Source organism: Capricornis sumatraensis, chromosome 11, assembly GCF_032405125.1.
Source record: "Capricornis sumatraensis isolate serow.1 chromosome 11, serow.2, whole genome shotgun sequence".
NCBI classification, from domain to species: Eukaryota; Metazoa; Chordata; class Mammalia; order Artiodactyla; family Bovidae; genus Capricornis; species Capricornis sumatraensis.
In genome coordinates, this window is record NC_091079.1 from 35,604,758 (window position 1) to 35,621,524 (window position 16,767).

The window sequence follows — 16,767 nt, forward strand, 5'->3', positions numbered from 1 at the left end:
ACAGCCAAGGCACAAGGTCATATGCAAATTTCTGTAGCATTAAACATACATTCCTCGTGACAACACTAGCAGGCTGAAAACACACTAACTCCTCCTTTATAAAATTTACTCTAACTTGAACAGGCTGAGCCAACAAACTTGTTGATTCCAGCCCCCGCCCAACCCAACAAGCTATTTTTAACTCACAATTACTGCTGATAAGTATTTTTCACACACAGAAAAAAACACCCTTTTAGAAAGAGAAACTATGAAAAATCAAAATATCATTACATTTCAGGGAGAAGAAGTCAGTCCCTCAGCCAAAGCTATAAAAATATGTCATTTTGAATTAGAAACATATTTATCATATTTATTATACTTACCAAGTTTTTCACAGTTCTCTACAAACAGTTTCTCTAAACAGCCTTACATGGTAGTAATCAGGCTACAACTGTGCCAGGTTTAACTTTGAAAGTGTAGTCTTTGGAACAGAATAAGGCCCACTTCCAGAGTTCAAGTGCAATAAATAATTACTAACAATATGTAAACTATCGTTTCATTGTACAGTTTGCTCCAATAGACACATTGTCTCATATCTGGAAAATAGCTAAGTGAGCTGTGCTCCATGTCCTCAACACTTAAAATTTGGTGGGGAAATGGCATAAATGGACTTAAGCAAATTTTGCATGAAAATAATAACTACTACTGATGTTAGCACTATTATATGTTATTTTTACACATTACTTCAATAAATCCTCACAATACCCTCTGAGGTAGGTACTGCCATCATTCCCATTTCACAAATGAGGAAAGAGTAGCACAGAGAGGTTAAGTAATTTGCCGGAGGTCACACAGCCATTTCAGGAGGGAACTATGATTTGAATCCAGTCAATCTGGCTCCAGCTGGAATTGAAGTTAGATCTGGGTACCAGCCTGGGTTCCACCACATACTAGCTGGTTTATCCCAGGCAGGCTATTTAACTCTTCTGAGCCTCAGTTTCCTCATCTATAAAATGGGAATAATGGTACCTAGCTCACAGGCTTTTGTGAGGATTGTTAAGCAGGATTACATTTGCAAAGCTCTTGGCACACTATCTTCAGTATGGCTAGTATCTGCCATCAAGGTAACAAGCACATGAAAACATCATTTTGAGGGAAGCCACCACCTTCTCTATTTGCCTCATCAACTGGTAAGGCATCATTGTTGGAAAATTCAGATATGCAGGGCAGGACTAGGGAACGTTACTCTCCTACCTCCCTATTCTGCATGTGCTTAGAAATAATAAGGTGTCAGTAGGTAAAGACATGGCACTACCAGCATCCCAGGGTTAGCTCAACATTCACTGTGTTATTTGTGGTTAATCTGTTATGTACCAAGCACTATGCTAGGCACTGTGATGACATAGCCCTGCCAACAAGGAGCTCCCAGCCCATAGGGGAGAAACACAGATAAATAATCGAATACTCAGCATGCGATCTGGTCAGTCTGTTGCACAAAGCTGTTCAGCAGAGGCAGAGGCTCAATATCTGTGCAGTGGAACTCAGACACAGTACCTGCATTGTGTGAACTGCTCAAGCCCCTAGGCCATGCTCCTCCCCAGACTGGGCCTTGGGAAATTCTCAGAGTATCCTTCTGCTTCTATATCTTGAGTCCACAGGCATCACACTAACTTTTGTCTTTGTGGTTCTCAACTGCTCAGTCATGATAAGGATTCCAACTTCACAGCCTTTGCAGAGTCAAGGTAATTGGTCTAGACATGGCCGAGTACATTCTTTATACTGAAGGACTCAGCATTACGAGGCTTCCTGGTTAGAAACTATGTGTTGGAAAAAGTGTCAAGTTGTATTTTTAATGGTGTGGGAAATCTAAAGCAGTCACTCAGACATTAGTAATGGCAGAGCTAAGATATGATAGTCACAGAAGGAGAAAGCCAAAGGACTAGAGACAAACACTGAAGCTTCCTGAGATTAGTTCTTAGCCAAAAAGTCAAGGACTTCAAAATTGTGATTTCCTACTTGTGCTTAAATTTTTTAAGTTAAAACTTCCATAGAGTTTTATCTACTCAAACCTAGTCAGCAACTGACACAAGAATTCTGTGTAATAAAAGACCACAATAATCAGAGTGGCATTCAAAAATAAATATTTATTTCTTGCTACCATATCTGTGGGACAAGTGGGGTGTCTGCTTCATGTGTTGCATCCTAGGACCAAGGCTTGAGAAGCAGTGGCTACTTGAGTATTTTCTTGCCATGGTTTTGGTAAAAGTACAAGAAGACAAGCCCAGTCAGACAAACACACACATGGTATCCTCTGCTCACATCACATCCACTGGCATCCCATTGGCCAAAGAAAGCTACATGGCCAAAGTCAGTGTTAAGAATAAGGGAAGTACTGAGTTTATATTACAAAGCTACAATAATCAAAACGGCATGAGAGTAGTGCAGTAACAGACACACAGATCGATGGACCAGTATAGAGAGCCTAGAAATAAACCTATGCACCTATGGTCAATTGAGCTACAAACGCAGGCAGCAATAATATACACTGGAAAAAAGAGAGTCTCTTCAATAATAAGTGGTGCTGGGACAGCTGGATAGCCACATGTAAAAGGAAGAGATTAGAACATTTTCTCACACCATACACAAAAACAAGTTCAAAATTAGAGACATGAATGTAAATTCTGAAATCATGAAACTCCTAGAAGGCAGCATGGACAGAACACTCTTTGACATAAATGGTAGCAAGATTGTTTGTATCTATCTCCTAAGGCAAAAGAAATAAAAGCAAAAATAAACAAATGAGACCTAATTAAACTTAAAAACTTTTTCCCAGCAAAGAAAATCAACAAAATGAAAAGACAACCTACTGAACAAGAGAAAATATTTGCAAATGATACTATTGACAAGGAGTTAATACCCAAATTATGTAAACAGTTTATATAACTCAAATATCAGAAAAACAAACAATGTGATTTAAAAAAAAAAAACAGGCAGAAGATCTGAGTAGACATTTTTCCAAAGAAGATGTACAGATAGTTAACACGCACATGAAAAGATACTCAACATCACTAATTATTAGAGAAATGCAAATAACAAAAATAAGATATCACTCACACCTATCAGAACGGCTATTATCAAAGAGTCTAAAATAACCAATGTTGATGACGATATGGATGTACACTGTTAGTGGGGGTGTAAACTAGTACAGCCACTGTGGAAAACAGTATGGAAGTTCCTCAAAACACTAAAAATAAGAGTTACCATATGATCCAGCAATCCCACTCCTGGCAATACATCCAAAATAAATGAAAACACTAATTCAAAAACATACATGCACCCCAATGTTCATAGCAGCCCTATTTACAATAGTCAAGATATGGAAGCAACAGAAGTCTCCATCGGCAGACAAATGGATAAAGAAGGTGTGGTGTATATACACAATGGAACACTACTCAGTCATTAAAAAGGAACAAAAATCTGCCATGTGCAGCTATGTGGATGAACCTAAAAAATAGTATGCTTAGTGAAATTAGTCAGAGAAAGACAAATATTTTATCATTTATATGTGGAATCTAAAAAATAAAAATGAATATCTTTAGCAAAACAGAAACAGACAAAACAAAGGGAACAAAGTAATGGATAATAGTGGGGGGAGGGGCAAGATAGGAGTAGAGGATTGAGAGATAGAAACTACCATGTACAAAATAGATATGCAACAAGGATATATTGTACAGCACAGGGAACTATAGCCATTATTTTGTAATAACTTTAAGTGGAGTATAATCTATAAAAATACTGAATCATGATGCTCTACACCTGAAACTAAGATAATATTATAAGTCAACGATATTTCAACTTTTAAAAAAGAATCAGGGAATTACATATTACTAAGAGGCCATGTGCCACGTGAGGGCATTACACAACCAAAGGGAAAAGAACCGGTAACAATAATCCCATTTAAAATACTTTCTAAACAATCCTGAAAGGTAGACATTTATAGACTCTGTTCTTTCCTGACAGCTGAGAAACCTGGGCCTCCAGAATCTGTCATTCATCCAGGTCAGACAGACAATATGTTGCTCTAGCAGAATTAGAATTCAAATCTTCTGCCTTCTGTAGTTTCTACAGAGCTATAGCTTGCTGACATGTAGCTAGCGTGCATCTTTAATGATCACATCCCTTAATTATGCTCCCTTGCAGGTATCAGCTCTCTCCAACACAGGCCAGACCCAACACTATCTCATCTATGAGCCGGATCATAGTGACTATCATTTGTTTGGGACCTTCTGCAGTGTTTTTACAAGCTATTTTTACTATTACTACACTAATAAATTATTTATGGTGGAAAACCTGAATCAGAAAACTCTGGCTACTTGAAAACAGACTTTATTAAAAACATCTCCTTTCCCCTCCTACACGTACCCCTCCCAAGACACAATCTGTCTACTCTGAGCCTTATAGATGGCAGAGTTGGTGGCTGCAGGGGAGGGATTGGGGAGGAATCAAGGAATCAAGCGGAAGCTAACTCTTGAGCATGGAGATTTTACTCTGCTGTGACCACTCTGCAATCCAGTCACCAATCGGAACAGATCATAAAGCACCATAGCTAGAAGTCATGAAGAGCAAGATGATAGCCTGAGGTCAGCAGCCTCCCATATGCCTTCACCTTACTCATACGACAAATAGTTATGGAAGGCCTTCTCCAAGCCTGGCAAAGTGCTGGGGCTGGGATGCTCCCCAAACAAGACGCTGGAGCTCCCCCCGAGGTTACATTCTGCAAGAGTGGTAGCTTATTACCAAAGAGCAAACAGGGTGATTTCAGATTGCACAGTGGGTTGTGAGGAAACAAGCCTTGTGACCCTGGCTAAGTCGCAGGCTTAACCTTTTTCAGGGGCTGGATCGCTGCCAGACTGGACCCCTTGCTCGCTGTTAGGAGGATTAGGTGAATAAACTGAGGTATGTGAGGGTCTAGGATTCCGGGGGCATTGCCTCCTCCCTGTGGGCTTTGACCGAACTTCCTTCAGTACCCATCAGTCGGGCGGAGGGGCTTTCTGAAAACTCTAACCAAAACAAAAACAAAACTCCTGGCCTGATTTTTCCCGAAGGAGGGCCTAATAGCCCAGAGGATACCAAACACCAAGGAAGGGGAAGGGGCTTAGCGGTTCTTCAGAACAAAAGCCCAGGCCCCGGCGCCCTAGACGGAGGCTCGGGCAGTGAGCGGAGCTAGAACATGCCTAACCTGCTCCCCGACTGCGCTGTGCGGCGCCGGGCGCCGCAGCAGCCAGCGCCGCTCGCTTAGGGCGCGCAGAGTGGGATAGGGGACGGTCCCTGCTCTCCACTCCCACCGCCCGGGGACCAGCCGCATCCCGGCCTCCTCCTCCTTCCTTTGCCACTCGGGGGACAGGTCTGACAGCAGACTCTTCAACAGTTCGAGGGCAGAGGGAGGAGTCCTTCCTCCCCATCCGCGCCTCGCGGCGGATCCCTTCCTCCGCCGAGGAGATCGAGGTCTAGGCAGTGAGAAAGGCCAGGAGGCTGCGCCCCGCTACCCGGCTCCGGGCTGCGCAGTGCCGGGTCGGCTCCCGCAAGGCCGCTCGGAACCGCGGGGCTCGACAGTGACAGCTCGGGGCAGGGAGGCGGGGAGCCTCCTTTCACCCCACCCCCAATCCGCAGCGATCCAGACGCCGCCGGGCCTAGTCCTCCCCGCACCTCGCCAGGCCGGGAGCTGCAGGAGGACTCGGCGCAGTTTCCCCGAGCGCCCGGCCTCGCGCTCGAGCCGCAGCAGCTGCGCCGTTTGCGTGCGGGAAGGGAGGCAGAGGGGCCCGGGGCGGAGGGAACAGTGGGAGCCTCGGCCCCGCAGCACGGCTTCAAGTTTCCATCGGCGAGCAGTTGTGCAACAGCCAGAAGAGCTGGAGCCGCGGGCGCCTCGGAAAACAAGTCGAGCCTATAAACAAAGCCACGTGGCCTCCGGGCTGGGGGGGCCGGGCTAAGAGCAGGAGGCTCTTCCGGCAACAAAGAGCCGCGGCCGGCGGCCCATGATAAATACGGCGGCCCGGACTGCAGCGCTGCACTGCAGCGAGCCTCGCGCGCACCGCGACCCTCCACCGTGCGTTCCGCGAGCGCCCGCACCTCGTTCCGCACCCCGATCCCGCAGCCGCTCCCTCACCGGCCCCCAAGCACCCCAAGCAGCCGCCCAGGGCAGGCGCGCCCCCGAGGCCGCCGGGCAGGTCCCCGTCCATCAGTCCGTCGCGTCCATCCGTCGCATCCCTCGGCGGTGCCATGCCATTCCTCGGGCAGGACTGGCGGTCGCCCGGGCAGAGCTGGGTGAAGACGGCGGATGGCTGGAAACGCTTCCTGGACGAGAAGAGCGGCAGCTTCGTGAGCGACCTCGGCAGGTGAGCGGGTCGCCACCAACTTCAGCTGCGGTGGACAGACCCGGGCTGGCCTCTCGGAGTGGGGGGCGGGTGAATGGGACGCAGACAGGCCGGAACAGGGTGAGGAGGGAGCCCCGGACCAGAAGGATGGAAGTGAATTATCCTGGGTTTCTGCAGAGATGTCGCCAGAGCACGGGTGTTTGGTTTCTCTTATTGTTCAAGGTCAGCGTCTCCAAGTGGACACTTCTTACAGAATCCTGGTCCCTCTGAGAAACTGATCTTATCCCCAAATGCTAAAACTTAGACTCAACTTCAAGGGTCCACTGCCTTAAAGGACACCAGCGTCGTGCGATTTGCGTGGGGGGTGGGGGTGGGAGTGAACGCCGGCGAGTGGGCCGCATGACCTTCACCTGGGGGGCACCCTGGGGTGGACCCTGGGGTGGACCCTGTGGTGGCGGGGCTCTGAGCACAAGTCTGAGACAGGATTGGACACGGGTCCGGCCCGCCGCGCCTCCAGGCTCTTCCCACGCACAGACGACCACAGAGTGGGCAGGGAGGATGAGTAACCAGGAAGGGGCGACCAGATGGTCCCTGGGGCATCCGTGCTGGCGGAGCGTCGGTAAAGACCCGAGGAGGCAGAGCTGCGGAGGAGGGGAGGGAGGCGGGCTGAAAACCCAAGCCCTCGGCCTGTGGGAGGACAGAGTCTTTACACCTGTTTCCTCAGTGGCCCTTTCGGTCGTTTTCTTTGTATAGTGAGTGCGCCCCCATTTCAAGTGATGCCCATCCCCTGCAGAAAGTCTGCCTGGCTTGGGTGAGCCTCTGGAGTCAAGTTCCACCTGAGCTGTCAGTGTGGTGGAAAATCTGAGTTTCCGAGCCTGAAGCCCCACCCCCACCCCGTTTAATAACACTGAAGCAGCGACTAAGGAGTTAGACGGCCTGGAGTCTGTCAGCCCTCATCACCACAGTTGGCATCCACATCGCTGCCATTTGGCCCAGAGGGGATCAGTGCAGCCTGCTCACCCTTGGGTGACTTTACCCGTGGCCTTTGGTGAAAACCACTGCTCCCCACCCCCAGCCCTTGCACTGACTTCAGTGGAGAATCCTGTACAAGGGCCAGCTTCCCACTCAGATTTACCAGTGGTTGTGTGGCTGAGCCCCTGGCACTCAATTTTACAAAAACTATCAAGGAAATATGGTTATTTCAGCGTCCTGACCTCCAGGGCCCTGTACCTGTTTGTGATTTGTGAAGCATCACTTTTTGTTTTCCAGTGGAAAAAAATAAAAGTAATTAATCTTGGGGGTCTGCCAGGGAAGACAAGAGCACATTGACCTTTACTTTAAAGATACTTTGAGGTCGTCCCTAGGGAGTTTGGGAAGCACTCTAAAGAAATCTTACTTATGGAAACTCAGAAAATTTACAGAAAAATGAAAAGACCAACTGCAGTCTCTAGACTCTTTTAGGGACTCTAGTTGCCTATTTGGCCTAAATTTTTCTCCCTGGACTAAAAGCTTCTTTTTTAGTATAGTAGAATGGAAGCTTCTTTTTTTCCTTTCTTCCTTCCTTCCTTCCTCCTTATTCCTAAGAAGTGAGGATCTAATGTTTTGGACTTCATTTTGAGGTGGCAGTTTGGATTCTTCCTAGGGAGGTGCAGCCATGGTCTGCTTAGCTGTGTGTGTCCCAGCAGCTCACGCATATACAAGCATAGGATGTTCCTTAGTGGGAGACAGACCAGTGGGTTCAGCAGGAGAGTTTCCAAATCAGAGGCTCTGCTTGGCATACACATTCACACTGAATCTGCTCTGGGAGATAAGCTGGTGTCACTCCTATTTAGAATAGTGGTGCCTCTCTCTCCATAGTAGGGGAGACCTGGAGACAGGTTTACCTTAACCACGAAAGTTTACCCTTAGCTTCCCACCTCTCTCTCCCCATCCTGAACCTCCTTTCTTTCCTCCCTTTTCAGGCCATCTTAGCTAGAACTGCCAGCCTACCACCATCATCACAAATGGTGATCCATTTAGTGACCACTTGGGGCTCTTGGATGAGTCAGATTTGAGGACTCATTTGGTAGCTCCTAGCAAACCAGCTGCCTGTTTGTTTGCAGAGTATTTTTTTCTTCCCAGCAATTGTAAACAATCCCTTCCCTACTTCACATGAGAAGTCTGCCAATTTCTTCAAAGCCGTTGGCCTTCTGAGACCTGGGTTTGCAGGCTCAAATATCCCTCCTGTTTTCAGTCCTGGTGATGTTGCCCTGTGATGTCAGGTTTGGGTTGCCAGCCTGCCTACTCAGGTGAAGCTGAATGCCTCTCCTGTTAGGAGAAAACAAAAGGCAGGCCCTTTTGAAAGAGAGGGAAGGGGGGTGGATGTGCAACAGAGGCCTGTGAAAGAGGCCTCAGGCTCTTAGTCTGATTGCACCTCCCATTCTGTGAGCTGCCTGGACAAGAAGAGGGGGGGTGGGCAGCGGGGGGGGGGGGGGGTGAGGGTGCCCTTGATGTGTTGCAGCCTGGGGACCATGGTGTTTTTTATGTGTGGACCACAGCTTCTCTGCCCAGAGCACCTTCTCTGGACCCTGCTGGCCATTCTCTCTGTGTCCCGGGCCCTGTCTTCTTCCAGCAGCAGAATGTTCCAAAACCCCATCACAGCTAAGTGCCCTGAACTGAGATCAAGGGAGGATTTCAGATAAGCTTCAAGGAGGCGCCTTGTGAAAAAGTTGAAACTACCTAAGAGGAATGGCAAGTTTTACATTTGGGCAGATGAAGAAAATTCAAGGAAAGAGTTTAGCAGGAATTAGGGTGATCCAAGAAGGCTTCAAGGAACTGGTGGTTGAGCCACCTCACAAGCAGTCCTGCTCACCAATAACCCCCAGCCCTGCCCTGCCCCACCCCCCAGATGAGTAATCTCAGCTCCCGGAGCCTGGGCCACTCTTCTGCAAGCCTGCAGTGGTGCCTCTGAAAACTCCAAAAGTACAGCTGAGGCTGAACCAGGAAGCAGGACGTTTACCCCAGTGCCCTGGATGCACAAATGAAAACAAGCAAATAAAATAGTGAATAAGCAAATAAAATAATGGTTAAGATTTTTATGAGCACTAACTGTGTGCAAGGCAGTGTTCTCAGGGCTTCATACACTAGGCTGTTTGTTTTGCCACAACAATGGGGTTCTCGCCCTGTGAGTCTGACAATTTGGGTATGTATTGGAGCAAATTAGCCTAGAACTCTCATTGGCCTTAATCTACAACTAAGCCCTTAGGAGTAGGCCACAGCTTTCTCCAAATGGTCTATTACAAATGAAATGAGAAATAGGACTTCTTTTTTTTCTTCTTCCCTCCCTTTGTCTCTGCTGCCAAATGCACTTATTTTGAAATCTTTCATTTTTTCTAAAGTTGTCTTTAAGTATCTTGGTATGTGTGTGATGACAGTACAGGGCTGGAAGAGGTCTTTTTTTTTTCTTATTCTAGGCCTGTGCCTATAAAAATCAAGATTATTATTAGAACTGACTATAAAATAGCAAGTTACTGGTTACTGTTGCATTTAATGAAGACAGCCTCTTTAAATGGTTTTGCTTATTAAAAAAAAAAAGTCGTGATTCCTAAATGATGATGGCTTTTCTTGTTCAAAATTTCAGTTGTAATTTTCCATTGGCTTTGCATTTTCTTGAAATGGACATAATTGAACTCTCAAAATAGCCTCTAACTGAATATATTATTGCTTAAAAGAAAACATATAAGCAGGCAACACAAATAAACCCCATAGTCCTTCCTTCCAGGCCCTACCTCTGATGTCCAAAACCTAAGTGAAAAGTGCAGGGTTTCTCTTTGGTTAAAGCTTTTCTACATTCTCCAGTGGGAGAGCGTCATCAATTATGTCAAATTCTTCTTAAACTAGCTTTGGAAATGAGTCACTCGGGCTTAAAGCAGGTTATTGTTATTTCTGTGAGGAAAGCAAATGCTCAAATTCCTTTGAGGAATGTTTTCAATTAGAAAAGAATAAGATGAAAGATAAATATTTAACATTGCTAAGGAATGGTCACAATCTATGGCCCAGGCTCCAAAAATGCTCTGCTAAACCTTAAATGTGTGATTGAGAATAAGACAGCTTCATTTTGTGGTGCTCTCTATGTGGAATTCAGGCTGTAGGTGTCTGCTCATGGTGCCAGTGTATGTTTCCTTTAAAAATAAGTCTTCGTGTGATATTTTTACACAAAATGGCCTCAACTTTGTTTTCTAAAGCTGTTCTCAGCTTTGGTACATCATGGACCAGTCAAGTGACTTTCCATTTTCCTCCCTTCTCCTCAGCGTTGACAGAAATTTCTTAAATTAGCTCTAAGGACTCTGAATTCTGCTCTCCATTTCTTCTGCCCCTCTTACCCCGCTGAACTTGGCACTGGGCAGCTGGCTGTTCAGTGGTTTTGTGCCCCTAAAGCTGTGCAAGCAAATATACACTCACGTGTGATACAAAGCCAGGCCCAAAACATTCACCCTGGGCTCAGTAAGACTTAGTGTTCCCTAAGACGGGGCATTTCTACAGTAAACCCGCTGAAACCTTAAAGTATCCTGTATCCCGGGATGAGAAGGAGAGGGCTAATGATATTAGGAAGTTCAATAAATGGTATTAAGCTTGGCCTCCTGAGGGAAGATTAACAAATGACTGATTATCCATCAAGCCTATCCCTCTGGGTCCAGAAACACTGAGTATATTGTTGGTGCTGTCACGTGTAAGCATGTTAGCAAGATACTTATTGTACTTATTGAAGTACTGGAGAGATCATTGTATTGATAGTAATAGGATCCTGGAGATTGTTTTTCAAGCCCTCTTTTCTCTTTTACATAATACTCATAACATGGAGAAGTGCGGGCGTGCCTCATCTTATCCAACAGATGTTGGTCCAAACAAGATATAAATCAAATCATATTTTAAATTCAGCGAAAGAATTCAGAAAGTTAAAGGGCTCTAATATATGGTTGATGTAAGAAAAAAAAAAAAACCTAGTTGATGTTTTACTGGTTGACATTATAAATCTTGCCTGAAAGAAATAAAAATCTTGCCTGGCATATGCATACCCCATGGGGGTTGGGAGGTAGGGGTAAGGGAATCTTTTCATTGTATCTTCTCAATATTTCTCCTGCATTTCTTCTGTGGAAACTCTTTGGAGATTTACTCTCAAGTCCCATTACATAATAGAACTCCATCAGCCCCCCAAAGACAGCTAAGCTTACTGAAGGAAACATGCCCCAACCCAAGTTGAAACTGTACATTGCTTAGTGACCTGTGAATTGGCCAGTTCTGTCTTTTCAGCCCTAATAGATGTGTGAATTGTAAATTCAGCTTGTTTCATTTAGGATTCAAGGTCTTCACCTCACAACATGATGCCTAGTGTTAGTCAAGGAAAGATACGAAACATAACTAACACTATACACTGAATACCTCCTAGAAATACAGTCTATAAGTCAGACTTTAAAGACCTGAGGGGAGCATGCTAGTTAAAAGCAGCTTGGGATGGAGAGGGAGATGGGAGGAAGGTTCAAGAAGGAGGGGACACATGTATACCTATGGCTGATTCATGTTGATGTTTGACAGAAAACAAAATTCTGTAAAGCAATTATCCTTCAACTAAAAATAAATAAAGGTCAAAGATATGGTATGTGAATCATATCTCCATAAAGCTATTTTTTTAAGCAGCTTGAGGTAGATGATTTTTGCAAAATGAAAATATTGTATATTATAGTGATACCAGTAGCCCTTCCTCTTCCTCCCTCCCCACCCATTCATGATTTTTGCTTAAAATAATGTTGCTGTACCCTGGGTGGCTCTTAAAGAGTGCAGAACTATGTATCTAATACAGTGGCAAACACTGTTGGGCATTCAAAACGAGTAGAAGTCCCCATCCCTGTCTTCCATAGAGATCTGACACTATTTTCTTCCTAAAAGAGGCAAGTTTGGGCCTGTGCAACCCCAATCACTTTTGAGTGATTATTTTATTGCTTTGTTTGAGGAGCACATATGATTGAGTTTTATAACTGCAGTGAGTTATTTATAGAAACAGCTCATGTTAAAGTGTAACTGTTACAGCTCATCCCCTCTGGTCTTGTTATTCCTAGTTACTGCAGCAAGGAAGTATACAATAAGGAGAATCTTTTCAACAGCCTGAACTATGACGTTGCAGCCAAGAAGAGAAAGAAGGACATGCTGAATAGCAAAACCAAAACTCAGTGTAAGCTGTTTGTTTTGAACTTAAGAAAGAAAGCTGTCTGTAGATCGTTTTGATTGGTTCTTGGGGTGGGGCGGGGGCTGTCGGGGGCGGTGGGGGGCGGGAATCACACCTCACGCGGTTGGCATTGGCTTTCACATTGACTGTGTCATTGACAGAGGTTACCGGGATCTTTGCACTCAGAAACCTGGTTGTGCATTTTATGAGTGAGATTAATGTATTCTTTATAGTTGTGTTTATAAGTCAGTTGCTAGTTGGGGTGTTTTTTCCCCGGCTTGTCACTTATATTTGACATAGTTTAGTTATTATTCAGTGATATGGTCAGCTGAACCACCAGTGTGTGCTTTCATCTGGAACTGGGTTTTGAGGCTTTGAATGTAAATTTTTTCCCCCTCTTTCCTTGTATAAATACTAGTAACAGTTCTAGATGCTGGATGTATGAACAGAGAGTCTAAATTTCTGTTAATAAGCAGGAATTACAGATCTTTGGTTGATTCCATCTGTACTGCGTGGCTTCTTCATGTTATCTGTTTTATTTCTGTTTAACTTGTAGGCTTGGCATTTAACACAAACTTGTACTTGGATATTAGATTTTTTTTCTTTAATTTGGAGCTTTGGTATACTCGATCTGAATATCAAAGACTTGAAATGCCTTCAACAAAGTAAATTATAACTCTGGTATTTATACACTGCAGAAATTAGGCTTTTGCATCCCCTTAGACTGTCAGCAGAGTCTTTGTATTTTCTGTCAAAACTTGTTAACACTTTGGAATAAATGAAAAATAAATGCAAAATCTTGGGCATGTTGTAAATTTTAAAGCTATCAGGTTTTTTGTTTGTCTTTTTAAGATTTCCACCAGGAAAAATGGATCTATGTTCACAAAGGAAGTACTAAAGAGGTGAGCACTCATCTGTTTGTTAAGGAGAACGCTTAGTTTTATACCTGCCCTAGGAGAATATAGGACTGTCCCCTTGGGTGTGGGTGGTGGTAGCTTGCAGCCCACTACCTAGCCAACCATCAGAGTTTGGGGCTGCAGAGATAGAGGCAAAAGTCACTAGGTGGACTCCCCAGTTGTTCAGTGAGATGATGACTGTAAAAGTGCTTTATGGAGATGAATATTCCCATCTCAAAAGTACTGTTATAAAGTTCCAGCCTTTCCCTCAGGACAGTGCTTCCCTTTTGTTCTAACATCAGTTTTAGACTTCAACTCGGTTCATTTTAGCCCTGGAGGTCTACTTACTAAATACAGCAGACGTTTTTGTGCCTGCCTGTTGCAACACTGCACAAACAAGATGCAAAAGAGAACATGACGTTGTAATATCTAAATTTGCATGGCAGATTGATAGAATTTCTATCACTGTCAGGGACCTCGGAGAACTAGTTCCCTCTGTGATTTGAGGCCCTGAGAGGGAGACAGTGATATACCCGAGACCACCCAGGTACCAGGAGTAGAGCTGGGGCTGTGAGTCAGGGGTTTCCACCCTCAGTGCCTTGTGCATTCACAGGGGAAAGACCAAAACTTCCTGGCTCCTTCGTGAAGCCTTAAAAACGCTTCTGATGATCACAGTGAGAAAAGCCCTGAGATGTGAGGCAGGGTGGCAGACAGAGCTAACACACGCAGGGTTAATTCTCCCCCCAGAAGTATGTTCCTATGATCAACATATATCACATATCCATCTCCCAACTGTTCCTCAACAAGCAAGGGCATGTGGAGGACAAGGGCCCACAGGGTACACGTACGTCATGACTTCAGTCACTGACTAAAGCAACTGCCTGCTGAACCACCCATCTTTGTGGCTCACGGGGGTGAGGGGTAGGGGGGTGGAGTTTCCCAGAAAGAGCTGATCATGGTGCAGGGAAGCAGCAGGTTACCTTAGACAGCCACCCAGCTAGTCGGCAGAGTCCCAGCAGATCATTCTAGAACTTGACCTCTGCACCCCCTGTTTTCACATTCAGCGCCATGGGTACTGCACTCTGGGGGAAGCTTTCAACAGGCTGGACTTCTCAACTGCCATTCTGGATTCCAGAAGATTTAACTACGTCGTAAGGGTAAGTCTCTGTAGATTACCCAGATTCTCAAGTTGAAGTGTCTCTTTAGCTTGTCTTGAAGTAGACAAGCCACCCCTACCCCTGCATGATAAGAATAAAAGTAACTTTTTAGGACCCTGGGCATCTTGGGGAAAGCAGAAAATGGACTCCTCAACTTCCCCCTCCCCAGATGGACTTCCGGTTCCGTATGGATCCTGTTAGGATGTCCCTGTGATTGGCACCCCCAGACAGGGACCGTCATAATCCCTCACGTGAGCCACAGGGCAGGCAGCATGGGCTCTGGCAGCAACATTAGCCAGAGAGAATTTAGCAGAAAACAAGTTGTAAAGCACCTTAGGTTGTTTTAAAAATTTTATCCCCCTCTGGTCGTTCTCACTGGCCTTCCTCCTTGCCCAACTTTAGCTGACTCTGGGTGAACTTAAGACATTTTTGGTTTAAGCCTCAAAGCTGGGTGTTCAGGCATGTTGAAACCTTGTTTCCCTGACTCCCTTCTCCCACCCCTCTACCACCACGTGAGGACAATATTCAGTCCCAGGTTCACTGCAAGCCTGAAACTACCTGCTTGGGTCAGTTGCTTCCTATTTTAAACCCTGCATTGAGGGAGAAAAAAAATTAATGAGCTTTAGCAAAATATTAATGATGAAGGTAGTAAAACAAGTTAAGCCTAACCATGACCTTCAAGTCACTGATTCTTTTTAATTGCTCGGTGGCTGTTTTTCCCCTAAGCTCCCTTGCGTGTTGTTGTCAGCGGTTCCATCCAGGAGGTAGCAGCTGTTTGGGTTTTAGGATCAGAAGTAGGAGGCAATTTACCCGCTATGGGTGTTGGTCGGTCGGGTTTTTCTTTTCTTTTTCCTGGGTTGCTGTGCTTCTCAGTGCCATGTCAATGAGTCAGATGATTGCAAAGGCCCAGCCAGAGCGATGACATTCAAGCCCCCTTGAGGCCTGGATCGTTCACCTGTCATCTGGGCAGATACAGGCCTGGCTGTCCCAACTGACCTGATTTTAAAACACACACACACACACACACAAACCCAGGCCTCTTGTAGGTTAGAAGCTCTGAGCTGAGCCCATAATCAGATCTGTCTGCTCTTCAGATGAACCCTTATTCCAGACCAAAAGGGATAACAATCAGAGACCTTCCTGATGAAATGTTGATGTCATTCAGTGTGACTCTGCTGACTCTGGGAGGTCATTTTGGCCCACCACTCAGTGCAGGCTGGTTGGAGTCAGGCCCAGGAAGACCTGGAACTTGTCGCTAGGAAAGTGAATAGTTTCCAGTCTCCCAGATCTGATATCTTGATCCCAAACTGATCAGCATATGGTTAATTTTTAGATGGTTCTCCTTTCTACCTGTTCTCCTTTCCCCAAGAAATAAGATAAAGCACAGGAACAAAGGAGTTGAATTGTGGAGATCTATTTCAAGCAATTGTGTGCACTAATACCTCTTGGCCTTCCATTAACCGTGTAAAGTGTGGGTACTTTTATTCTCTGTTTACATAAATAGAGAGGTATAGAGAAGCAAAATAACCTGTCCAAGGTCACAAAGCTGCATAAGCAAAGATACCCAAATCTGAAACCAGCAGTTAAAGTCCGCACTCTTAAGCTGCTACAAGGAGGAGCTCCATATAAGCAAAGGACTGAAAGTAAAACGGCCTGCGGTCAGATCTCAGCTCCACTGCTTTCACATTGTTTCACCCTCACACTCCCAAGTGTAAGGACTTAGAATAACCTAACTTCACAGAGTAGCTGTGAAATTCAGTAACGTACATGGAAATTTTCTGCAGACTGGAATATGTTAGTCAAAGTCAGCTACTAATATTTATTATTACCTACCTGTCAAAATTACTGTTTATAAGAGTCAACTAATTGATCACACAAGGCAATTTTATTTCTGGGAATTCAATTAATATTTTTGATTATAATGACAAGATTTTATAATTGGTAAGCTTTTCCAGACTTAATTTTTAGACTAGTTGACTATTAAATCTTCTTTGTTTATTCTCCCTGAAAGACCTTTGCAGTTTGGTTGATAAAAAAAAATGTTTTTCTACTTAAAAAAAAAATACCTGGAGAATCATGTCCTTTGCTCTTGATTAAAACTCAGCATGAAGAACTTGTGTCTAACAGTATGGGCACAATCTCCTAATCTTTAAGTTAAAGAAACT

At 44.9% G+C, this 16,767-nt stretch overlaps 1 protein-coding gene and 1 pseudogene across 2 annotated transcripts in view; both read left to right on the plus strand.

Annotated features, from left to right (window-relative positions):
* LOC138088295 (ribonuclease H2 subunit C pseudogene) overlaps positions 1-5,926 on the plus strand; it is a 76,652-nt pseudogene extending 70,726 nt beyond the window's left edge.
* Positions 5,927-6,255: 329 nt separating this feature from the next.
* FBXO32 (F-box protein 32) overlaps positions 6,256-16,767 on the plus strand; it is a 31,587-nt gene continuing 21,075 nt past the window's right edge. For both annotated transcript variants that reach the window (XM_068983860.1, XM_068983861.1), the window contains exons 1-4: positions 6,256-6,371; positions 12,443-12,555; positions 13,402-13,451; positions 14,510-14,602. In XM_068983860.1, coding sequence (XP_068839961.1) covers positions 6,256-6,371; positions 12,443-12,555; positions 13,402-13,451; positions 14,510-14,602 — 372 coding nt within the window. The remainder of the gene's footprint in view (positions 6,372-12,442; positions 12,556-13,401; positions 13,452-14,509; positions 14,603-16,767) is intronic.